This window comes from Leopardus geoffroyi, chromosome C1 (genome assembly GCF_018350155.1).
Source record: "Leopardus geoffroyi isolate Oge1 chromosome C1, O.geoffroyi_Oge1_pat1.0, whole genome shotgun sequence".
NCBI lineage: Eukaryota > Metazoa > Chordata > Mammalia > Carnivora > Felidae > Leopardus > Leopardus geoffroyi.
The window spans coordinates 192,560,286-192,586,786 of NC_059328.1; the positions used below are offsets into that span (position 1 = coordinate 192,560,286).

The window sequence follows — 26,501 nt, forward strand, 5'->3', positions numbered from 1 at the left end:
TGACTTCAAAAACATTTTCCTGTGCTATTACACAGTTTTTATAAATGTGCTTTTTACCATTACATGAGAGTCTGTCATGTGGATTTATCATTTGACTTGTGACTTGTTATCCAGTGGTGGATATTTGGGCTGTTGGCAGTTTTTCGTTATTATAATTAATATGACGGTGAACATCTTCGTGCATCCTTAAGAGTGTTTCTTGTTCCTAAGGGTTTGCTCCTTAGGATAAATTGCCCAGGCGTGGAGTTATCTATTGCCAGGTACTGTGGTTTCCAAGAGGCTCCCAATAAGTAGAGTACAGTTGGAGGTCAAAATACCCTTTTTTCTATTGCATTGAGAGCTAAATGAGCCTCTTTCTAGATCCCATATTCAGGCTGTAGCAACAGGTTGTTGACAGAGGTGGGTCTGGAGCGACTTCTCCCTGCAAAGGTGGGTCCTTGCCTTGTATGTCTCTGTGGAACAGTGGGGAGAGTATACTTTGTGTGAGGAGGCAAAAGAGGAAGGCAGAACTGAGCCAAACTGCCCGGTAGTTCTTCCTCGCTCTGTCAATCAGTCAGGGAGTCTACTTGCCTGGAGCAAGTGGGGGACTGGGGGGAGGGAAGCAAGTATTGGAACAGAGTAGCTAGAATTACACTGAGTTCCCTTGTGGGGGAGAGGGGTAAAGAGGAGAAGGAGGCAAAGGTTTTTAACTAGCCTTTTTGAAGATTCTCAATGTATATTATCTGAGAGTCCATTCAGAGGGACCCTTTTAAGGATGTGATACAGTGAGATATCTTCAAGCTATTTTGTATTGACTTTGTGCTTCTCTGTTTCTTCTCTTTAGATATGGAAATAGGTTTCCTTGCAATTTTCCTATGATATAGTGAAAGAGCGTAAGAACTGTGGGTTCTGTGTTTCGTGCCAAGTTTTATGTTTGGTGACAATCCCGATACACTGTTTCACTGGGTTGTATTTTTAGTTTTGTAGAATACTACTATTTTTATACCCATCATATATGGTTTTGGTTCTGTGTGTTCAGCTCTTTTCAAAGTACAGCTTTTTTCATTTCAGGCTTTAATTCCTGAATTGCCATAGAATTTACTGGAAGTAAGGCTTTTTTAATGAGGGCTCTATGTTCTACTTAATATTCTGTAGCCTAAATTTTTAAAACATTCTTTTTGCCTCATGTGTATAAGGTGAAAATTATACTATTATACTATACTATTCAATTAATATCTCAGTGGCATATTGGAATAGCATGTTCTTTTAGCAATCATTTCCTTATATGACCAGAATGTGCCTGAAATAGATAATTGGGATAGAGGAAGCTAAGATCCGTCAGAACTCTGCTTTCTAACAGGCAGTGAACTTTGAATTTAATTGGTACTAATTATGATTAGGAAAATGGGATCTCTGAGAATCTCTGCATCTCTGAGAATCAATGTCATTGGCAACATCATGACTTTGTCTTGTATCTCAAATTTTGCTTACTTTTGATGTTAGCATTTGCTTATCCGTTTGGGCTGGTTTTTAAATTCACGGTTTATCACAGAATAAACAATACTTGTGCAACTGAGAGAAACCCTTGGCAAAAAATACCGGATGATATAATAAAGGTATTTTTGAAAGATGTGGGAAATGTTTCTTGTTAGCACTATGAAACATGGCATCTAAATGGGTGGCATAACACGATTTAAAATAAGCACATTTAAATGCTATTGCACTGCTGAAGCCTGCCTCGTGTGAACCTTCCTGCACAGCATGAAACTGGGGGCTAGAATGGCATTTAGAGATGGAATCCAGAGCTCTGCTCACAGCAGAACAAAGTATACAGATGAATGGTTCTTTTCTTTTAAGTGTCTCCAGAGAAGTAAGACATTCTGTAATTTCCCACGTTAAACATTTCAGTAACAAGCAACTCACTTTTATTAGCTTAAACTGAAAATAAATTGATTAGAAATCTTGTATGTAGCTGTGACAGTTTATAATAAGGGCTTTTTTTTCTTTTAATTGGTAAGAATTCTACACATTTCTTTTTAATTGCGACCTCACAAAAGTCAAATGTGATAAAGTAATTTTAGACCCTGGTATACCTATTTGAGTAGCCACGTTTCTTTTGCGTTTTTGTTCAGTGTGATTGTATTTGGCTCAGAGTAAGTGAATAATTAATGTTAGTTGATTAATAAGATAATGATTGTGTTTTGAGTGGATTTGGATGGATGAAAGAGGCCACGTTTTGTGGCCAGATCTCTGTTTTTGTGCCACAGGCCCAGTATGCTAGGTTTTAGTGCTGATAATTATGTCCTTTGAATAGTCACCATCAGATTGATCATAAAGCTGTGGTGAATGAAAGCTTATATGAAAGCCAGTTTTTCTTTAGAAAGGGGAAAAACCAAAGCATTTTATCTCAGTGTTCCTCAGTAAGCTAGTGCTTCTTGGCAATTGTAAATTCTAAATTGGTTCTATTGCCTTTCTGTACTGAACTTGATAAACAGCTTGATATGTGGAGAACAGAGTAACTTAATTGTATCTGTGTAAGTCATTCATTTATTTATTCCATTAGCCAATACTAATTGAGCACCTACTCAATAATAATTGAGCCTGGCTTCGTTCTAGGTGCTTGGGAGGCAGCAGGGAACCAAACATAAAATCCCCGCCTGCCTGGAGCTCACACTGGGAGGGGGATAATAGACAAACGAGTAACATATATGAGCATAAGGTGATAAATCCTAAGGAGAAGGAAAAACCAGGAAATGGGGAATGGAGAATGCCAACATGGGAGGGGTCATAGTTTTTGAGAGCAAACCACGCAGAAGTCTGGGGGGAAGTGTGAAGGAAGAGCAGGGCGGAGGCCGCGGGGGGGGATGCGTGCCTGGCAGATTTGCAGTCACATCAGTCGCGGCAGAGTAGGGTGGGAACAGGGCAGCCAGTCGGAGGCTGTGTCGCACTTCAGGTGAGGGATGATGGCGGATTGGGCCGAGTGTTAGCAGTGGAGGTGGAGAGAAGTGGTCAGATCGTGATTATAGTTTGAAGGTAGAGGTAGGGAGATTTGTTGACAGACTGGAAGGAGGGTGTGAGAGAAAGAGAGAAACAGAAGACGACTTCAAGGTTTGGAGCCCGACCCGTTGGAAGAGTGGAACTGACATTTACTGACAAGGTGAAGACTGGGGGAGGACCCAGTGCCTGTTGTGTTTCTTATTCCCTTGTTTTACCTGTATGCATATTGCTTTTTTTCTTTTCACATTTGCTTTGAACATGGTACAAGAGCCTTTGGCTTGAACTGTCTTCAGGTCTCTCAAATGTGGCAAATAAAATGCATAGAGAGTAAAATTTTTAAATTATTCAGGGTAACTTTTTGGGAAAGTGAAGTGTACTTTTTAAACAATGGCTTGATAAATAGACCCGGGGAAAGAAAGAACCATCCCGCCACGATTGTTCTAGTGACAGGCCTGTAGTTTGAGAGGTTGGAGATGTTCGGGGATGCAACACTGACATTGAGTTGAAAGAGTATTTCTTCTTTCTCAGTGATGTGGCCTATGGGTGAGCATCAGGGGTGTCGAATGCAGATCTGACATTTCACAGGGCTGAGAAAGGTCTTGTGAATTAGCTCCCCAATGTGTCCACTCCTACATATCAAGGTGATTCATTCCCTTGGTTGTCTGTTTCAATTCCTTCTACTTTTAACTGTAGGCAAGTGAATGTAATGGTATAAAATACCCATTGCATGGATTAATTTAATTGTTATTTTTACCAGTAATATGAAGAATTTTACCGAGAATAATTACCAAGAATAATTTTACCAAGAATTAGTTTGGATAACCTACTTAAGATTACTCATGTTTTTCTAAACATTCCCGATTATATATTCACCATGGTTGGTTTTTGTTTTGCATTTTTGTATATTGTACACAGAATCTGAAGGTATTTATGTTGAACATTAACTAAACACATTATATTTTTCAGTGCCCACCAAATCTTCATAAGCAAGACGGATATGCATGCAATCAGAATCAGGTATGCTGGGCGATAAACTTTAAATGTAATTTTAAAAGGATTAGTTTGTGAGTTCTTTTTTTCTTTTTGATAAATGTAACTTTGAAGGGAAATTGCAACTCAAAGAACAATAAATTATTACAATGGTCTTCTAATTCAGCATTGCTTCATAGCATATCAAATACTAAATATAGTATTATATTTAGCCCTGGTGACAAATCGTCTGATTGAGGGCAAGGGAAAAAATGTAACGACTAAGGAATTACGAATTTAATTTATTGAGTTGTGACCCTCTTTCAATAACGCTAGCTTATTATGGGAAAGTCTGACTGTTACAATGTGCTGTAATCTGTTATAATTAGGATTTTTTTCTTTCCTGAAAGCCATGTTGTAATGTAACATTCACACCCAAAAGAAGCTAAAGGTCATTTTGGAATCACCCAAGAAGCGTACCAACTTTTGTTTTCCATAAAATGTAAAATTGTAGATGATTAAGTTTTGACTTCAAGAGCTATACCCTGAGGTCTGTTCTGGGTTTTAGAATTTAACTGTCTGTTGTACTTCCCTTAAGATGTTTGTGATTTTTATTTTCACTGAAAATATTGGGGTATCGAGTGAAAAAAAATCAACTTATCTAAAACAACAAAAGGAGATCTTGCAGTACAAGTCTGGGGGAAACGGAACCGACTGTGTGGGCCTCCTAATGTGTGTCGCTGTCCTCAGGGCCGCTGCTACAACGGGGAGTGCAAGACCCGAGACAACCAGTGTCAGCACATCTGGGGGACGAGTAAGTCATGTTTTCCTGCTTGGTGGCTGCACACAGGTTTCTCTACATACTATCCTGTACTGCCAGTCTTGCTGAAAGACATGTACAACTTGGTGTTTTCTTTTGTTTTATTTTATTTTATTTTATTTTATTTTATTTTATTTTATTTTATTTTTAAATGATTATTTATTTATTGAGAGAGAGAGAGCATGAGCAGATGAGGGACAGAGAGAGAGATAGAGAGAGACAATTCCAAGCAGATTCCATGCTATCTGTGCAGAGCTAGATGCAGGACTTGATCTCAAAAACCATGAGATCATGACCTGAGCCAAAATCAAGAGTAGGATGTTTAACCAACTGAGCCTCCTAGATGCTCCCGGAGTGACGTTTTCAAAAATACTCTAGGAAAGGATGAGAGTAAAGAGGACTGTGAGTGTGATCACAAAACCACAGAAAACAACTGTTCAAGCTGACGACTTGTTATCAGAACCAAGTCGTGTCACTCAGTGATCTGGCTGTCAGAGAAGGGATGTCACTTCCACTTGCAAAGATTGGGTTCAGTGGGATGGTCACATTCATAGTCGAGACACTTGCGTGATTCACTGTGTACCTTGGGTTTAACTTTTACCCCTCAAGTTAGCCTTCTGTTCTTTTACCCCAGAAAAGTACCAGACTTTTTAAAATTCTGTAATTCTATTATCTCACTTGGAAGGGAAGAAATGCAGATCCTTCCTGAGGGGCAGACACATAGAGATTGGGAACATAGTCATGACTCTCAGTACATTCCCTAAGTGTTAATGCACCCCTTCTCTTCCTGACATTTACAGTGCCTTTCCAGCAAACTTCAACTTCAGCCTTTGGGGGCCAGACCACAACAGAGAGAAAAGGGTCTGTCTTGTGGTGGAGGCTGGGTCACCCCCAAAGGAAAGAAAGCACATGAAGGGACAATAGAGCCCCTGCAGGAGTGATTTCAGTGTTTGGCAAATATCATTTAACTGAAAGGTTTACTTTCAGTGCTTCAGTTTTGACAGAAGAAAGATGATAGAGGCATATTTGTCTTTTAAAAGGTTTATAAATCAAAACCCAAGTGTCGGTACAAAATCTTAACTGCCTAAGACTTTATAATATATTTTAATATTAATATAAAACAGACCTAAGGTTCTTTTTAAAAATTTTTTTTTTAATGTTTATTTATTTTTGAGAAAGAGAGAGACATAGTGTGAGTGGGGGAGGGGCAGAGAGCAAGGGAGACACAGGATCCGAAGCAGGCTCTAGGCTCTGAGCTGTCAGCATGGAGCCCAATGCAGGGCTCAAACCCACCACACGTGAGATCATGACCTGAGCCAAAGTCAGATGCTTAATCAGCTGAGCCACCCAGGCACCCCAGGCCTAAGATTCTTTATTAGTTTTCTGTATGCCACTTTCCCTAATGCCTGCTGATGGCCATTTCTACCTCCCTCCCTGAAACCCACCAAACAAGAATTTGGGAATCAGTTTGTTTTTCAAGTTAAAAACAGGGATGTGTTAGCACTGTCTTGTAGTAGCTTGCAAGAGCCAAGGGTTAAATTTTCAGGAATTTCAGAAGTCTGTTGCCATCACATTGACGGTTGAAAATTAGCCATGTGTTAATTAGACCGTGGAAATTTGCACAGTGGTATTTACACCATGGAAATTGGCATGGAAATTGGCAAATGCTATGAGTCAGGATTTTTTTTTTTTTTCTTTTTGTGGACAACCAGTTGTTAAGCATTTACCTGCACACTGCTGGTTGTGAATAACAAAGATGACTAACACAAATTCTCTTCTCTTGCTCATCTCCAAAAGAGGCTTCAGGGTCTGACAAGTTCTGTTACGAAAAGCTGAACACAGAAGGCACAGAGAAGGGAAACTGTGGGAAGGATGGAGACCGATGGATCCAGTGCAGCAAACAGTGAGTGGTCAGCTTCAGGGGCACGATGAGTGACTTGGAAGGCCTGGCTCAAATGTGACGTGGGCACAAAATAAGTGTTACTGATTTTTAATAAACAGTCAACTATTGAAAATGTTAAGAGTATGTACTTTAAGAACACATTAGTCTATCTAGAAGCAAATGGCTATGGACTAGGCAGTTGCCGTGGCACAGACTCACAACATTTCTGTAAAACATTTCTCCCATGTTGTCTTTTACCTGATGCTTGTCTGAAAAGACACTTTGCCAAGTGTTAAGACATAATATTGGGTCTTAATTTGCTACTTTTGCTGGAAGGTGTGGCCTATGAATGTACTGGTATACACAAAGTTCTACAAGCACAATATGTGGATTGTCTATATTTCGGGGACAACTCAGAGTGAAGTGGTACATATTTTGGATCATTCCGTGAGTGCAATACCATTTGATTTAATTAAGCATCTAACGTCTATATCAGATTTTCCCCCACTTCTAAAAAGCCTCTAGTTAGTGCATATTGGAGGCATCTTTACTCAGGAAATGACGTATTTTTAGAGGACACTGGTAATAGTTTTCCCTGGATTAGTTTAGGAAAGCGAAAATTGTGATTGTATAGTTTATTAAAGTTAACTCAGTGACATGATCTATGGGACCATTAAGTTATGGGCCAAATTTCCTTCATTATCCTTCTGTATCCATAAGGATTCTCCCAGTTCTGAAGCAAAGCAAGGAGTTTTATTTTTCTAGTTAATGATCTCTCTGTTGTACTTTATGAAACTTTGCTATTCCATTTGGTCTTTGATGGTGGATGAGGCCTTAGGAGACAACAAATCTTTGACCAAAATTTCTTTAAAATTAAACCAAAATAATAGAACGTAACTTCTCAACTAATGCCTCACAGGTGAGGCACACACTTTCCAAAATATTGCTTCTCTTTCGAAGGTGACAGACAGTAGGAGGGAGTGGGGCCTAAAGTAGTAAAAATGTAGGTGGTTGGACACCTGGATTTCATTAGCTTAATGTCCTGGACAAACCTATCATTTCTCTGTGTCTGTGTCACTTCAAAAAGTTTGGGAGGCTTTGGATTGGATCATTGTAAAAGATAGCTTTTGAATATCTAGTAATAGAACATCCAACCCCCAAGGGGGTAAAGAAAATTAATGCGTGGTTTCTGAAATGTTTAAAAATCGGGATATATAACATGTGAGCAGAAAAGTGAATAACGCACAAATATTTAGTTTGCCAAATGATTATTACACGAATCTCCATGTCATTCCTACCTGGATCAAGGAATAGAACTTGCAGCATTGCAGAAAACGTATCCTTCCCTGCAAGGTGCCCTTGTCTCTCTCCCGCAGGTACTGCCATCCTTTTATGGCAATTACTTTCTTGGCTTTTACAGTTTGGCTGCCTAAGTTTTCATCCCTAAACAATATATTTTGCCCAAGGTTTTGGTATAAAAGGAATCATACTTCATGCATTATTTTCTATTTTGCCTCTTAAGGTCAGCATTTTAAGCATCTTCCGCGGTGTGTGTCGTTGTTCATACGTATTGTTCATTTGTTTTATTTTCATTCGTATTCATATTCCCATCCCATGATGTATTTCTCTGCTCTGTGTTAATTTAGGTTGTTTCCATGTTTTGGCTGTTAGGAACCATACTGCTGTGGGTATTCTTATACGTGTAACTTAGCGCACACTTGTACATGTTTTTCTAAGGCCGATACCCAAAAGAAAAATGGCTAGGTTGGAGGGTATGTGTCTTTTCAGTGCCACCCAGATGATGTCACAGCTTTCTAAAATGGCTGTACTAGTGAACCCAGCCATCGGTAGTATGCGCATGAGACTTTTGTGGAATCACATACTGACCAACACTTGGTATTAAAAGACGTTTTACTTTTATCCTTTCCGGTGGCATAAACTGCCATGTTATTTTGGTTTGAACTTGCATTTCCCTGATTGCAAATGGAATTTAGTACATTTTTGTAGTACATTTGTAGTACATTTATCGGACATGGATTTCCTTTGTTTTGATGTGTCATTTCAATTCCCCGCCCTTTTTTAGGGGAGAGTTCATTGTTTACTTAACAAATAAGCTGGAGGTAGCTGCTCTCATGGGGGCGGGGGCGGGGGCGGAGGCGGGGTGTGTGTGTGTGTGTCATTTAACAGTGTCTCTAAGGGCCCAGATGATTTTGACCCTGTAGCATGTTGGAGTGTCTGTCCTTCTGCTTGTGAACTCACGATGGCAAGGTTGGATACAAAGGCTGCACATTCAAAGACAGGCAGTGTGAGAGTAGGAACAAAAGGTCTTCTCCCTGTTGGGCTCTGACCTCTTATCCAGAAAGCAGCATTCTCCCCAGCAACTTCCTATCTGGCTCCTCTTCCAGTCACCACACCCAGGGGCCACTTTTAGCCCTATTAGGGCAGGACAGAGGGAAAGTGGCCGTAGGGGATGGGGGTGCCAGACTAGCTCAGACACCGGTCATGATCCATCTCTTGAGGTTGGGCGTGTCGCTACCCAAACAAAACTGCGATCCTGTGAGCAAGGAAGGCGTGGGTCATAGCCAACCAGCAGTATTTGAACACGTCTTTATTTAGAAGGAAAGAAAATTTTTTTGATTTTTGAATAGATGTGGACTGGATAGTTTTGATTATTTTGAGCTTGATTCATCCTATCCTGTTCTGTTTTTGTTTTTATTTGACATGCTCAGTGATGTGTTCTGTGGATTTTTACTCTGTACCAATCTTACTCGAGCTCCACGCATTGGTCAACTTCAGGGTGAGATCATCCCAACTTCCTTCTACCATCAAGGCCGAGTGATTGACTGCAGGTAATATATTAAATGTTTGAAAATCTAATGAATCACGAGAATTACAAATTCAGAAAAATCAAAAGAATTTTTTCTGTTTCTCACAAGAGGACTGTTGATTGTAATTTTATGATCACCTTTCATGTTTAGAGTTAAAAAACAAGGTTGTATATTGATTTGCAAATTCCATTTGCTCAAAAATGGGACCACTTATTAGTAGTAGGGTCTTCTTTGTAATTATAACTGTTGAGTAGACTTACAGTGTCCATTTTGACCTATGGTTAAAGCTTTGAGCATTGTAATAGCTCAGTATTTGAACACTATGTGTGTTTTATTTTTTATCATAAAAAATAGACTTTATACTTCACGCAGCATATTTCTGCTTTAGAAGGTGGTTTAATACTCAACATATAGAGCATATTTATTAAGATGTTATTTATAGTTGTAGGCATACATTTGGTATCCAATTATCTGTGAGTATAGGGCACAGGAAGTCTGAGGCTTATTTTTTAAATCACGTGCACATTGTACTGTTGTGGCCCCAAACACGTCTGGGATTCCCCTACAGAGCTGCTTTTAGTGTCTGCAGACTTTCATCCGTAGTGTCCTTAGAGTAGCTAACCTTCATCTTCTGTGAGTGAATGTAAGATTTGCAAACATCCAAAAAAAAAAAAACCAACTTTTGAAGAAGATTTAGTAAAGTGGTTGGGTGAGCAAATTGAAAACTGTTCTCTTGCTTGAATGATTGCTGGTTTTTGTTTCCTTTAAACTGCTCTGAAAACAATTCTAACCAGGTCCTAGACAATAAGATCCTTCCTGGAATAAATTTGTAATCTAATTACTTAGACGCACATTCTTTGAAGGTGTAAGTTTTCACACATCTTTAGATACGACAGCCTGATTAAATTATATATTCTAAACTAGTATATTATGTAAAAGCTGGCTTCTTTTGTTCTTAGGCAACTCACCCTTAGTCTTCATGCTGGTCTTGACAGCAAGTGAAGATTTAGTATATACTTTGTGCCGATGACATTTTTTCCCCAATGACATGCAGTGCAATAATGGCAATGAAATGTATTTCCTGTCCTCATGTTCTTTTATTGAAGGGAGGTGGGAAAGGGGGAAAGGCAGGGAGAGGTGGAGAAATGCTAGGAGCCATCTATGTGCACTAGACAGCCTCTTTAATTTCATGAAGAGCAAGCCTCTTTCATGTTGGCTTTCTGTTTCTAACTATGGTGCTAATGGTTGCATGAATATCTTTCTCCTTTTTTAGTGGTGCTCATGTGATTTTAGATGATGATACAGATGTGGGCTATGTGGAAGATGGAACGCCATGTGGTCCATCCATGATGTGTTTAGATCGGAAGTGCCTACTGATTCAGGCCCTAAATATGAGTAGCTGCCCACTTGATTCCAAGGGTAAAGTCTGTTCAGGCCATGGGGTAAGTAGGCATCAGTGTTCCAGTTCAAACCTTTATTCTCTGGCATCCTCAAAGTTCACAGTCGTCAGACTTGCATTTCAGCCATTCTCCTTTTGCGTCTGCTGCCAGTGTCTATGCACTATGATAATTTCCAGACTATCCTCATCTGCTAAGGATAATACCCATAGGTACCGATATGGTTTTATTTGTGTTGTTTGTTTTATCACTTGGCTGTTTGTATTTCCCACATTGTCTATACCTTGCCAGCTAAAGAGGTGGAAGAAATTGGTAGGGTTCCTAAAAGAACCGTAGACCCCACGTGAACTACTTTGTGCCATTCAAGATAACTTTAGTCCTCTCGGTATTCCCTTTCGGCTACTCAGCATGTGTACTGAGTATCTGTGTGTACAAGATCACATAGACTAGATGTTGAATCACTGATATAATTCACATGTTTAAAATTGTATAGTTCTGCTCCGCCCATTGCCAGCTGAAGAGAAAATGCTTTCTCCACTCACACCTGTGTGTGTTTGTAATTCTGTGAACAAGGTGGGCAGACACTGCCTGGCAGACTGAGACTTAATATCTCGACACAGAATTTAATAATTATTTAAATTAGCTTAGTAAAAGAAAGACGTTTCAAAATTTATACAGACTTTAGAAATGGGAAAAAAATAGACATGAAGAAATTGAGAGTGATAACATAAAAGGAAAATGCTGGAAGGAAGGCAAAAATAATCAAAATATAGCTAGGTAGCAGAGGACGTGGAATACAACAAGGTAGAGAGGCCTTAGAAGGAAATGCCTAATGACTATTCAGGGTTTTGGGTTTGGTTGAATCCTAGGCTCACCAGTATAGTTTAGTGATTTAGAGCATGGTTTTGGAGGCTAGAAAGAACCATGGGTTTGAGTCCTGACTGTGCCCCTTGGTCTCCTGGTGACTTTGGGTAAGGCACTTACCTTCTCTTAGCCACCAGGGTGATGGGTAGTGTGGGGATTAAATTAGATGCTATACATAAAGCACTCGGCATAGGTACCTAGCACATAGTGAATGTTCAATAATCACTGTTAAAATAAAAGCACTGGACAGACATTTCAGTTATTTCAGTTACCTCTCTGAAAACATCATAAAACTTAATGTCTAGAAAGGCCCTTCTTAATTCTGTACTTTTCCTCTTTTTCGTCCTGTTAAATAAAAGGTCAAATTCAACCTTGTTAATCGCAATCATGCTATTATAACACTTCAGATAAAAAAGCTTCTTATACCAATAGGCTGATATTCAGTTTATCATCTGTAATGATCTGTCTCTGAATGTATTTCACAGGCAGATAAGAAGTTAAACACCTCTATCTCTAGTTTGCATGGTTGTTTATTTCATCTAAATTAGAAGTCCGTTCCAGCATGCTGCTTGGTCCCCAGGACAAGCAAAAGGAGACAACAGTCATTCTAGGAGGGTCTTCAGCCTGGCTGACTGAGAGAAGGGTGATACCAAGGGCAGGCAGGGGAGGTGGGTGTTGTGCTCATTTGGACATGGTGAGGTAAAACAATGCATTGGTGATTTATTTCATCTGGTGTTTAATCTCTGGCCCCGCCACTGGAGCCCTGTGTCTGTTAATTTCTTGAATTAAGCATATGTTTCTGAAGTATGTTCCTAGAAACAACTACTTCTGAAAAAACGACATTGTCAGACATTTGTGTAAATAATATCAACATAAACAATTAACATTTAATTTAAAATTTTCTTCCATTTTGAGGCACCTGGCTGGTTCAATTGGTAGAATATGTGACTCTTGATCCCAGGGTTGTGAGTTTGAGCCCCACGTTGGGTGTAGAGATTACTTAAAAGTAAAATCTTAAAAAACATTTTTTCTTCTTTTAATGGGTATTTCTCTATAATTAACAAGAAAACACCACTCAGCAATTTTATGTATATGTTGTCTCCCCTTTTCAACCATGGGAGACTTAAAAAATTCAAAGTGGTTTTTAAAAGCTTCCGCCCTGCCCCACGTCTCTTTTACATTTATCACCATTAGTCAAAAAAGCAGAATGAGGGGCACTTGGGTGGCTCAGTCGGTTAAGCGTCCGACTTCAGCTCAGGTCACGATCTCGCGGTCCGTGAGTTCGAGCCCCGCGTCGGGCTCTGGGCTGACGGCTCAGAGCCTGGAGCCCGCTTCCGATTCTGTGTCTCCCTCTCTGTCTGCCCTTCCCCCGCTCATGGTGTGTCTCTCCCTCTCAAAAATAAATAAACATTAAAAAAAGATGTTTAAGAAAGCACCATGAAAATGTCCCATTTCTGTTTTTTGTTCCTCACAGGTGTGTAGTAATGAAGCCACCTGCATCTGCGATTTCACCTGGGCAGGGACAGACTGCAGTATCCGGGATCCAGTTAGGAACCTTCACCCCCCCAAGGATGAAGGACCCAAGGGTTTGTGCGATTTCAGTTTCAATTCATTACATGCTGAATTTGTTGGCACTCTTCCGATGGTGCCAATATAACAAGTGGAACGATTTGAAAGGAGACACTCCAGAGTATCTCTTTTGCCATTCAAACATATAATTCATGTTACTGAAGCATTAAGGATTCTAGAGTGACGTAGTGAAGCGTTTGAATTTCCCCTAGTTTAGAACTGAGATTAGAAAGAAGTAAATATACCAATTTCCTTCCTTGCAGTTTCCTTTCTTTCCTATAAACCTCCTTCCTTTTCCATAAGCACGTATGTTAATCATTGTACAGTTTGTCTCCACTCTGCCAGTTTTCTAATAGGTAAAATCTTTTTGGCTAACATGAGACTCTAGTCATTCCTCAGAATTAGAATCCTCCAGAGGGAAATTGCTGTCTTCTATGCTCTGCTTAAACACATTTTTGATTGGGAAGAAGTGGAAAATCTTCAGAGAACTATATATATTTTTTAAGTTTATGTATTTATTTTGAGGGAGAGAGAAAGAGCATGTGTGAGTTGGGCAGGGGCAGAGAGAGAGAGAGAAAGAAAGAGAGAGAGAGTCCCAAGCAGGCTCTCTGCTGATAGCACAGAGCCTGATGCAGGGCTCGATCTCACAAACTGTGAGATCCTGACCTGAGCCAAAATCAAAAGTCAGACGCTTAACCAACTGAGCCACCCAGGTTCCCCTAAAATCCTCACCGAACTTTAATTCTTCAAAGAGAATATGAAAGATCTGGACTTTGTTTTAGTCAGTTATCAGAAAGAGAGAAATTAGAATTTTAAAATTAGAAGGAGTCTCAATGGCCATCTAGAACCACCCTCATCTTGCAGATGAGAACACCCAGGCCTTGAAGACAGGTGACATTTTATAGTTATCCAGGTAGCCAGAGACAGAGCTGGGACCAAGACCCAAGTGCCCGATCTCAGGCCCAGTCTTTTCTGTTACGTTGTGTTATAACATGCTCTTTATCATCATAAACTTGGTAATCACTTTCTCATTATTCCTCTCCCATTCCCAAGCCCTCATATGATTTCAAAGATCTAAAATAAGTCATCAATTGCAGTAGGCTTATTACAGCATCTATAGCATTGTACCTGAGAAACCAGAGTTTCTAGAGCAGAGGATGTGTCCCAGTGACATCGTACATCACGTTCTTTTTCATGGTGCCACTAATGATATTTTATAAATAACTATCATGATTTTTTCCTGCAGGTAGGAAAAGTACCTATAGAAATAGTGTCATTTTGATTTGCTTAGTTTTGCATGGGAGCTCATTTAAACTCTCTGAACTTCAGCATCGGGAAAATATTGGGAAAATATGACTTTGAAAAGTATATGAAGCGCCATGCTCCTCAGTTCCTGAAGAGATTTAGCTCATCTGGGTGCATGTGTAATGTTCAGTAATAGTGGGTGTGTTAAAAAGTCTCCATGCATTTACTTAATATGCCTATGATATTGAAATTCTGTAAGAAGAACCATAGTCACACCCTCACAGTCTATTTCTGTTCTCCTACTTCTATTTGTAAAAAGGAACCAGTTCCACTTTTACATTTAGTCTTAAAACTGGAACAAAAAATTCTTGGATCCACCTTCAGAAGTTAGATTTAGAGCAGATTTCAAACTCTGACAAGAGAAGCAGACGTTCATTCTTTCCAAATTTTCTCTCCATGGCATGTCTGTGATTCTCTTAAGGATCTAGATGCTGTTTCTTCAAGTGATATATAAAGAAGAAATGAACAGAGCTAAATTGGCTTAGCCTCTGTCCTTTTTCAGTACGTGGGGGTAGAGGGTTAGCAGTTGTCCGATTCTATTTCCCATTCCTTCACCCACCTATGCCTAGAAAGCTTAGTTGGGAGGGTGTGAAGCAAACAGCTGCATTCTGGAAAAGAGGAGATTCACAGCCGCCTTCTGTTTTGTTTTCCTTTTCCCCATGGTGCTCTTCTATATTATCTTTTAAAAATAACTTTTATGACCATTCAAGTAATACTTGTTTATGGTAGAGAATTTTGGAAATAAGGAAAAGATTAAAAAGAAAATAAAAATCACGCTTAATGCCACAACTCAAAGGTAATCGGTATACACATTCTGGTGTATTTCTTTTCTGTCGCATGTTTTCTTTTTTCATTATTAGTGAAGACAATGGAGTCACTAAAGTAAAGGCACCCCCTCGTTCTAAAATTGCTAAAATCCTCGTGACTCTGGTAATCTTTATTAAATAGAAAAAAGCCATTAATTACTATCTATGAAGAGCAGTTATTATTGTAAATTATTAGATTTCTAGAAAAGTCAAGCAGTTTTAGCGTGACTAAATAATAGCTTTATCTATGATGGTTATTAATATCTTTTCAGCCTCTATAAAAAATCCGTTAATACATTAGTAAAATGAGAAAGAAACAAAATCATAATTTTAACACCTTGTTATCGGTTTTATGATTTTGTTTTTGATATTCTGGTTAAAAGAAAATGATAAGAGAGAAACTAGGTACTTCTAATTGTATCCAGATAGCAAATATTTATTGGCCATCTACTATTTAAAAGGCAGCACATCCTTGGCATATTGTAGGCACTCAATAAATATTACATCCTTTCCCTTTGGGATCACGTGAAGGAAACAAAATGGTGCATGCTAGTGCTGATTTTCAGTTTGCCAGTAACCATTTGTATTGTGTTGTCGAAGAGTAGCAGGTCATGAGCTCAAGACACTGAAACAATCTGTACTTTCTTGACTGTGGGTGCCAAGGTTGCTTGTGAGGTGCCAAGGTTTTTCTGTAACTGATTGCCATATATTCTTTTTCATGATCGAATTAGTTTGGTTGGCACTGGCCTTATGGATCACAGTGTATGGGTGCTTCTCAGCTGCTTGCTGTATACAGTGGGCAAGACCCAAGTGATCTGACCTGTCGTATCCACGGATGAAGGCTTTTCTGTATAGATACAGTGACAGGGTATTAAAACATATTTAGTTTTATTTAATTTTAGTGTGTTTTCTTGTTATGGAGGAAAAAATTCAAAAACAAAGCTGAGAATATTGCCTTTTGTATTATTAACATGGGCATAAAAGATAAATTGTGTACAACTGCAGGCCTCTGAATCAAAACATAATTAGTAAAAAAAAAAAAAAAAAAAGGAGAACTCTGTGACTTTGTTTCAGCTGATGAGGGTGTCAGAAATGAGCCAATGTGTTTTGGGTATTTCTCTTATTTTAACAGAAAGTTTCTGGAAGAATAAAAACTCAACCTCTCCATCTGGGTAGGGGCAACCCCCCCCCCCACATAAAAATATTGCCATTCAATCAAAAAGAATGAAATCTTGCCATTTACAACTACGTGGATGGAACTAGAGGGTATTACGCTGAACAAAATTAGCCAGTCAGAGCAAGACAAATATCATATGACTTCATTCATATGTGGAATTTAAGATACAAAAGAGATGAACATAAAGGAAGGGAAGCAAAAATAATATAAAAACAAGGAGGGGGACAAAACATAAGAGACTCTTAAATATAGAGAACAAACAGGGTTGCCGGAGGGGTTGTGGGAGGCGGGAAGGGCTAAATGGGAAGGTGCATTAGGGAGAACACTTGTTAGGATGAGCACTGGGTGTTATACGTAAGGGATGAATCACTGGAATCTACTCCTGAAATCATTATAGCACTATATGCTAAGTAACTTGAATGTAAATTAAATTTAATCAATTAATTAATTAAAAAGCTAAAAAGAAACATTGCCATTAAAGTTGGCTCTGCACTTGTTGACCCACAGTTTATTTGCTCCAATGTCTCAAACCAAAATTATTAAAAGACAGGAAGTAGCATTTCAAAGCAGAAACCATGTGAGCAAAGATTTTTTTTAAAAAGATTTTCCATTACATATTGCTTCACTCATGTTTTCTACACTGTCATTTATTTCCCATATTTTTACATATGAAGATTCTTCTGGTCCCTCATCTCCCAACATGTGTCCACCGAATTCGCTGAAAGAAGTTATTTTACTTTACCCTAATGGGGTAGAATAAGTTTGCGCCTTTTAAAAGGCCTGGAACTCCCACAGGCTATAGGAGAGTCAGTAGAAGTACTGATAATTTTTGTCACTTTGTGGGCATTTTTTCATGGTGCTTATTATGCAACGTAATGGAACTTTTCTCACTGGATGGTTTGCAGCAGCATTACAGGAGGAAAGAGAAGAAACTGATACATACCACATTTTCATCAAGGAAGGGCAGAGAAGCTGCTAAGAAGCTTTGGTTAGACCCTTTCATTATGTCCACAGTCATCAAATCAGAGATAGAAGGGCCTTAGTGGCCATTCAGTCCAGACCCATTGGTTTACAAATGGGTCTAACTTAATTCCCAAGGGTAACAGAGCCAAGAGTAAAACATAGATCACCTGGTCTTGAGCCTAATACTTTTTCTGTTATTGCACACTGACTGCCTCACTGAAAGCTGAGTATTAAGTTACTCTGCGGGTTCTCACAGCATAGTAATAAGTAGAAAGGGTGAGGCAATAAGCAGGTAATGATTAAGCACATTAGCTCATCCATTGCTTCTCAAGGGAGTATTATATTATTAGCATTTAGTATCTTGAAAGCAGTAATTTCTAAGTCTTAATACCTTAAAGAGCATTATTAATGTTTACATTTACCTTTTGTGTATATCTGTTGCTTCCTTTGTGAATGCACACATCTTTGATTTTGTAGTTCAGATGAGTAGATATGAGGTATTATGGTAGTATATGATTACGCTCTTGCAGAATTATGTATCACCTATGTATTTTTCTCGTCAGTAATGGCCTCATCAATAACTTAAGGGTTTACCAGGTTTTAAGAGTTTTCAGTAACTGAGTTTATTTTGTTTGGGTTCAGAAAAACTCCATGATATTTCCACTGACAGTGTCTGAAATAATATTCTTATATGAAGTGAATTTGTTTTTCATCTTTTTAGACATTTGTCCCAGTGTATCTGAAAATGAACTTAACTTTTTAAAAATTTCATGGGAAAGAGTAAGGAGATCTGATTGTGTGTCTGACAATGAAATACGGAGCTAGAAAATATATGTGTGTCATGCCAATATTGTATTCTAACATACAAAGAATATATTTAGTATTTATTTCTAATCCTAAATGTTAGCAAAATCATACATCCCTGCAGAAAGAACTTTGGTTTATAGAGTACAAATGATGGCTTTGATGCCTCCTGCCTTTGAAGTATTCGGGATGCAGGATTATAGCGCCTTTCGCTCATTAGAATCACATGGATGAAATAATGCACCTTTTTGTTTCAGAAACTCTCTAAAAGTAAGAAAAAACCCCCAAGTACTCAGTTTCAAAAGCGCAATTTCACGCTATCTGAAGCATGACTTGTCTGTGGAAGAATTCTACATATAAAGTAAGAATGTCTTAAGAAAAGGAGAAAATTTACAGTTTGTATCTTAATATTACATACTTATCAAAAATTCTGCCTGTTAGCACATGTGAGCCTAGGTAGCAGGGAAGCAACACTAAAAACAATGATAATAATAAACCAACAAACATCAGAATTTAATAAAACAAAAATGAGGACATATTGCTAGAAAATAATTTCCACAAACAAGTTATAATACAAAGGTAAGTACGTTAAAGAATTAGGAAACAAAGTCGCATCCCTAATAAGGGGATTGAGTTATTAGTTATGAGTCTTTACAAGTTTCATCTCCAGGTTTGGTGTAATGCAAAGAAAGTGAGGTATATCATCATGTACCCAGCATAGTTCCTGGGACAAAAAACACATCTAGTAGATAATGAATGAACAAATAAATGCGTGAATGAATGAACAATTGCAGTTACATCATAAATAAGTTAGTATAGAGGTCAAAAGGAGAGCATAGACCCCCAAAAGTCCAAGGGAGGTTTTTTTTTTTTTTCAATAAGAAGGTAAATCCTTTGTAGCTCTGGGGAGCAGCTGAAACCTGTTTTCAAATTTGTCCCCTATAAAAATCTACCCACTTGTGAGCCAGGCAATTCATTCATGTCAATTTAAAAGCAGGTTGAGTCACTGTGCGCTGGAAGAAATAACCCTGTTAAGTATCGCGATCAAGAGTCAAGTGTATTTTACATACCTTTGCAGTACACCAGAATTAAAGGTAGCGGGCAAACAAGGAGGAGGGGGAAGACTTTTGAAAAAGCTTTTTTCCCCACTTATTTTGTCTTGTTTTGGTGCTAGCAGTGGTTATCAGTTAAGAGTTGGGAGATAATTATTCTTGCTCAGCAGAGATTAAAGACTGTATCTGTTTCTCTGGAATGCATATTTGAAGTGTCTGTAGGGATGCCTTGCTCCTCTGGTTGGTTTCTAACACCCACATGATGGATTGCCTAATTCTCTTTATGCTACAGAGAGGAATTGTATCTGTAGCAAATAAAAAGGCCTTTTTAAATTGTTATTCATCATTCATGCAGTTATAATTTTTAAAAATTAACACATTCATTTACTACCACATTTTACAGGTGTGTGTGTGTGTGTTTCCTGCAATTTAGCATATGTAGCTTATATAAACATTGAAGAGTTAATAGGAGTTTCAGGTATTTTGGCTCTGAGGGCCAATGCCTAAATCTTAGGCAAAAAAAAAAAACCCAAAAAACCCCCCAAAAAACCCAAATTGTAATATAATATGTCCTTGTTAATTTAGTATTCTGAAGGCAATTATTTTCTAAGATCTTAAAAAATGAGTATTTATATTTATAGTACCTTTCATTCCAGTATTTGCCTCCACAGTTTAGAAATCTGAGATATGGTTTGGTTATTTTGAATTCTAATGTACTGTCATATCTGGAAAACATCACCACCACCTTATATGTTGGTCTTTTTTCCATTCCCCTCAATGCCCTCAGTAGACTTTCTGTTTTCTGTTGTGTTTCCGTTTTTTTGGTTTTTTTTTTTTTTTTTTTTTTGCTTTTTATTAACAACTCAGGTTGTGCCTAGCTAAGGATAAAAACTAGAATCTCTCACTCTTATTGTTTGCCCTGCGATGAAGTGGATGTACCCCTACTCACCAGCGTTGGCGATCAAGGTTCTCTCTCTTCTTTGGGAGAGTAGTCGGACCCAAATGGTCAATGAACACAATACTAAGCCTTAAAAAACTGTGAGTTCAAATCATGGCTCTTTGTTTTCCTTCACCGTCTCACAGCACACAATCTGTGCCATGCAGCCTTGTCAAAGTTAATCTCTCTTTTCATTAGTAAAGTGATTTGAAGCCAGCGCTTTTGATCGCATGAAGATAGGAGATAAAGTGTGTATATGTCCACACGCTTGCACGCGCGCACACACACAGACACAGTCAATCTTAAATAATCTGCCTTCCTGCCCCAGCACTAAACTTCTTGCCTGTGTGGAGAGCAGCCTGGGCACCTCTGGGCAGTGCAGACCCTTTTTGCAACATCTGAAAGCTCAGAGCTCAGCACGGAAGTGGTGATGTGCAGGGGTGGAGTGTCTCCAGTCAGTAATCTACCATTGGGTGATCTGAAGCAATCAGTGCTTCCCAGCGACCCTGACTTTCTCCGAGTGCATAGTTTATGCCCTGCAAACTGTAAACAACAACAACAACAACAACAACAACAACAACAACAACAAAAACTAAACACCCAAAGACTGTGCCAGAAACCCAAACATTGCAGAGTTATGTGCAATACACTTTTCCAGGTGAAAATGTACTTAATTTTAAAGATAGTCTTTTAAGTTTGTAGGATTTTCATAAAATTGAACGTAAGTTCTAAAGTTTGAAAAGATGCAGCTTCTTAGGTGTATTTTACAGTTTGAGAAGTTTGTGAAGTATGCTAATGGTCTGTTACTTTGGAATTAAAATCCAGACTTGCTGTTATGCTGTTTCAATGACATTTTCATTCCAACTCATTCCTTGTAGGAACTGTAACTCAAATTAGATTATTTCTATGTTTAACAGTATTTATAAGAGAGGATTTTTTAAGTAGGGTTTGTAGAGTTTGAAGTTAAATTAGCCTCAACATTATTCTCCAGTATTTTCAATGGGCACGTAGACCTTCATTTTAAATTTTAAAGCAGAGATGTCAGTATTTAACTGACTTTCAAAGCATTTCCTGAATAGATTATGTTGTGTGTTAGCGCAATCAGTGTGTGATTCGTTTCCTTTGTTAAAACCATCTCCGTTTTCCCTCCACACAGCGCACATGACCACAAGCAGGCTAATAGGTGCCGTGGCAGGCACCATTCTGGCCCTGGGGGTGATTTTTGGAGGCACAGGGTGGGGAATAGAGTAAGCATCTTTGTGAGTCTCAGAGTGTTTCTGTTTGGTTCCCGGTGTGTGAACTGACTGCTGGTACCTGATCCCCACCACGTGTTGTCTCGTTGACGTGTTCCCCTTCCAAGTGCACCTTGTGGTGTTATTTGGATGTGTCTGTGTCGTGTGGTTTCCTCGTGCAGTGAAGAACCTTCTCCTGTCTGGAACAATGTGGGGCATAAAATAATATTGGGGTGCTTATGATGTCTTCACAATTGAGACGATGGTCCAAAAGCTTCCATTGTTCTTCTACTTATAAAAGTAATTTTAAGATACAGACCTTTTATTGTCATTATTTTTTATTGACAAAAAAATGCTTTTATATGAGTGTTTTATTAGTATTCTTGAAATGAATGCAATCTTCACCGAATAAATCCACGTTTACAGCTGGGAATTATTAATAGTTGTAGCTTCTTTTGAAGAGAATTTGAGTGATAGTCACTAATGTTCCCTCCATGTATTTAAAGTGATATGGGAAGCTTTGGCTTAACTTTTTAAAGAAGATACTTAGTATATTGCCTTCATTTTTAAAATATAAAATAGATTGATAATTCAAATTAGAAGCTTCCGTAACTGTGTGGGACCAAAGAGTGTGAAGAAGAAAAAGATATTTATCCAAGCCGGCAAAACCTTAAGGGGAGTAGTTGCAGATTATCTGGTGGCTTTGTCTTAAAAATAGCCAGTGCACAAATAAATTGTGTGTCCCTGGCCCGTGTTGATCTTTCACAGAAATACAGGTCTTCTGGTACCTCTATTAAGGTTGCTGTGTACTTGATCCAAGCCTCAGAATAGCTGTCAGTTCTCCATGGGATATTATTTTCATGAAGTTGCTGATCTGTAGACTAAAAGGTTTTCGTGATTCCCCCCTCTCTCTAATTACAGGAAGAACATTTACAAATGACAGAAATACCCTTTCCCATGCTGTCTTTGTGTTCACGGGGATGGGTGACACTTCACAGTGGCCCCGGATGAATTACTGGTATCTTAAGGAACCACCAGATAGCCTCTACTCAACCTGTCCAAACCATGGGCACGTTGATCATGTAACACGCATTCCTCCTTAGTGATTGTGGCCCACAGATGCCCTTCCATACCAGTACTGGGAGACCCAGACACCGAAATAGTACAAGGAAAGCAGGCCTGTAGTTCCCACTCTGTGTGGAAGATTACCCGAACCTTCTCTCCCCTGGTTTGAAGGACTTTGACTAGATTTACACCTGCCAACTCACCTCCCATGGGTACAGACTGTGAACTAGTTAACCCAGGGCAGCTAGAAAGACTGGAAGAGATATTTTGTTTCTCTTTACCTATTAGAATATAAAGGTTTAGAGCAGAGGTAACATTTAGAGAAAACAAAAACTTTGCCTTGTAAAATTTCACCTTAGATCTGCTGACTGGATTACCTATAGAAGTAACATTCCTTTTCCAGGGGAAATTCTATACATACATTTATGTGAAATTCCTCCTTGAAGAAAAGTAGTTTTTGAAAAAATCATCCCAAGTGTGGTTTTAGATTATTTATTGACCATAATTGTGATGTGCTGCAAAGTACCAACTAAGGGATGAATTTTAATAACTTTCCCTTTGAGTCTTAGAGCTAGGCAACCCCCAAGGCATTTGTTGTAAAGCATAGTCCTTGTGACCAGTGTCTGTTTTCATCATCCCTTCCAGTCTTGTTGGTTTGTGGCTATTTCTGGTTGTGACAGGTAAGTCTGTATAAGTGTATTATTTTTTCTAAAAATAGATTTGTTATTTATCCTTCTTGGCTTATGCACTATTTTTTGTTTATTAGTTTACTGATTGTTTTCCTTCAAATTCTAAATTTTGTCATAATTGCTAAATCATACAGTTTTTTTTAAAAAAAATCCATGATAGTACAGTATACATTGTTTTAACACCCCCTGGCTTAGCTAATAGTGTAATGTTCATTTAGTCACTAAGGATTCCGTGAATAGAAGGTTTGGAAGTTTTTTGTTTGTTTGGGTTTTTGGGAGCAGGGGGCAGGGGGTTATTTCTACACCTTAGTTTATAATTGTAAATCAGGACTCATTTGTCATGAATTATCTATTGATTCTAATCTCAACCTGTCTTCTGAGCTAGTAAAGTACAAATCATGCCTAAAGCCTAAGGTACATGGAAATATAAATATTTTCTAAATGTTTATTTCAAAATATATTTCCTTGTTAAAATGTGGGGAGGAAATACATATAAGTGGACTGTTTCATTAGAGCAGGGGTTAGCAAACTTTCTGTAAAGGGCCAGAAGGTAAATAGTTTTGACTTTGCAGGCCACAGGAGGTTTGTCACAGCCTTGTGACTCTGCTGTCTTAGCACAAAAGAAACTGTAAACCACATGAAAATGAATTAGCGTGGCTGTATTCCAACAAAATTTCTTTGCAAACCAGTAAGTGGAGCCAGATTTGGCCAGTGGGTTATAGTTTGCTGACCCTTGATTTATAGCATAAGCTTTCGAGTCAGACACATCTGTGTTCAAATCTTGCCTCTGTCACTACATTCTAGAAGCCACTGTTTCTTCATCTAATAAACAGGGATAGTCATAATTCTTACCTCGTATGGTTTTTGTGACGATCCAGTGAGATGTTTTGTCACATGGTTAGACCCTCACCTGGTACACAGTAAGTGCTCAGTGTAGAGTAACTAACCTGCTTTGGTTGCTGTCATATTACTCTTTATTCTTATTTGTGCGTTTCGGAAGGCCACTGAGATTTGGGTCCTGTAGAACCTCAGTGGTTAGTCCTGAGAATGAGTCACGAGCCCATGCGCCCGAAGAGACCGCATCCCCGAGACCCCTGCTGCAGCTGTCTCCCACCTTTCCACTCACCCTCACAAACCCTGAGTGGTCTCTGAGTAAAAACATACAACACACACGATTTTAGTGCTGCTAAAAGTGGCATCCGTTTGTGTGCACAGTTGAGGGCACTGATGTGAGCAGAAAAGAGAATTTTTTTTTATGCAGAAATGAACATATACACAAAGTCAAGGATTTCAGGGGAAATAGCAAAATTGGCCTTATGACTTCTGAAACGGGATATTCAGTTACGATCGGAAGTATTTTGTTGTTGGGGCACTCTACCTGTTAGCATCCGGAAGGAAGTGAGGTGCAGAATAATTCCTGTGCTAGTTAACGTTGCTTACATTTAAAAATCGTGAGCTAAGGCATTTTCCCCTGTGAGTGGAAAGGATGTGCTGTCATATGCGTTAAGTCTTTCTTACTCAATTGATGGAAACCCCACTTTGTATTTTCTTTCTTGCTGTCCTTTCTACTCCCTTTTTAAACTCTATCTCCAGGCCTCGAATTTCAAATGGGAACTTGAAAGATAGTCTCAGTTGAGCCGGCAGAATCTTTTTTCTATTTCAACAGAATTACCCGGATGAGTTTTACGCTTCCTCCCTATCTTGCCTTTGGAACCGCAAGTTGTTGTTTAAACACTGTATGGATCCTTACAGTGAAGAAATGCCTCTCTGAGCACAAGGCTTTCAAGTCAGATCTTTATTAGTAACCTCCTTCTGACTTTTTTTTTTTTTAATGTTTATTTATTTTTGAGAGAGAGAGACAAAGTCAGAGACTTTGGGGGAGGGGCAGAGAGGGAGGGAGACAGAATCTGAAGCAGGCTCCAGGCTCGGAGCTGTCAGCACAGAGCCCCACACGGGGCTCGAACTCAGGAACGGCGACGTAGTGAACCACGAGATCAGGACCTGAGCGGAAGTCAGACACTTGACCAACTAAGTCACCCAAGCCTCACCTCCTTCTGACTTCGAAATGTTAATTGTTTCCAAGTGGGGGCTAAAAAAAAAACAACAAACCGTAGCATTCCGACAACTTTGGGTGCTGCTTGAAAGAGCACTTTATTAGAATACTTTCCCTTCTTTTCCTGCCATGATTTGCCAGTAAGATTGAGCTAATTCTAATGCATCCATGTTCTTTATGTGCTCTTTTGCTTGCTTGATTCATGATACTGGGAAAGAGGAGGAGAAGAAAGACTGGTGATGCTGGCAGTTGGGGCACATTTGCTTCAAATTCTGTGGAAGGTGAATGGAACGGAACTTAACTGCCAGCGGTGCAGAAGCTTTAGATTCAGAGGCATTCGTGTCCAAGCAGTAGCTCTCCCTCGCATCAGAAGTGCGATCTCACTAAGTCAATCAAGGCGATTTAAGCGTTTAGCAATTTTTTATGCAGGGTATTTACTTCCGAAAAACCGCGTAACTGCCTTTCCCTTGTGGTGACGACAGTAGATGGCTCATATGACTTTCTTCCCATGATCCTTTGTCACAGGTCCTAGTGCCACCAATCTCATAATAGGCTCCATCGCTGGTGCCATCCTGGTAGCAGCTATTGTCCTTGGGGGCACAGGATGGGGATTTAAGTAAGCAACGCCGCATGTCTTCTCCTCGGTGGCTCTGGCATTTCTCTTTTCTGCTTACATAACCAGGTTTTGAGTTCCTGCTACAAGATTTCAAGTTTTAGCAGTAAACTGTTAAAAATGAATATTTTTATTCAGAAATGGGCTAGAAAAGAAGAAACGTGGAAACCTCAAACGTCATCTTCAGGCTAGTGGGAAAACTTGAAATGTAGAAGGAATTCACATGCACAAGTTTAAGGGGAACAAAGTAGAGGTTCTTCAGTAGAAGCCGTTCCAGCTTTTAGGAGCAAGCATTCTGAGATAACGTTTTTTATACACGATAATCAGGACACTTTGCAGTTGGAAGTAAGGGGATATAAATCCTTTGTGTGTTTAAAACTCATTTATATTCCATTGACGTTTTGAATTTTTCACAACCTAAGTAACTCTTTGTTCAATATTTTTCACACGTAACGCATTATGTGTAGCTTTGTGATTTGAAAAGCTTTGTGATTTTATAA

General features: G+C 38.9%; 1 protein-coding gene across 5 annotated transcripts in view; it reads left to right on the forward strand.

The window, feature by feature from the left end:
• The window catches only part of ADAM23 (ADAM metallopeptidase domain 23), a 189,894-nt gene that overhangs the window by 139,960 nt on the left and 23,433 nt on the right, over positions 1 to 26,501 (forward strand). For 3 of the 5 annotated variants that reach the window (XM_045480941.1, XM_045480945.1, XM_045480944.1), the window contains exons 19-24: positions 3,943 to 3,993; positions 4,696 to 4,759; positions 6,563 to 6,668; positions 9,377 to 9,496; positions 10,749 to 10,917; positions 13,211 to 13,322. In XM_045480941.1, the coding sequence (XP_045336897.1) occupies positions 3,943 to 3,993; positions 4,696 to 4,759; positions 6,563 to 6,668; positions 9,377 to 9,496; positions 10,749 to 10,917; positions 13,211 to 13,322 (622 nt within the window). Of the gene's footprint in view, positions 1 to 3,942; positions 3,994 to 4,695; positions 4,760 to 6,562; positions 6,669 to 9,376; positions 9,497 to 10,748; positions 10,918 to 13,210; positions 13,323 to 18,617; positions 18,898 to 25,913; positions 26,005 to 26,501 lie in introns of those variants that run through there. The other 2 variants (XM_045480942.1, XM_045480946.1) reach the window with 2 other exon arrangements.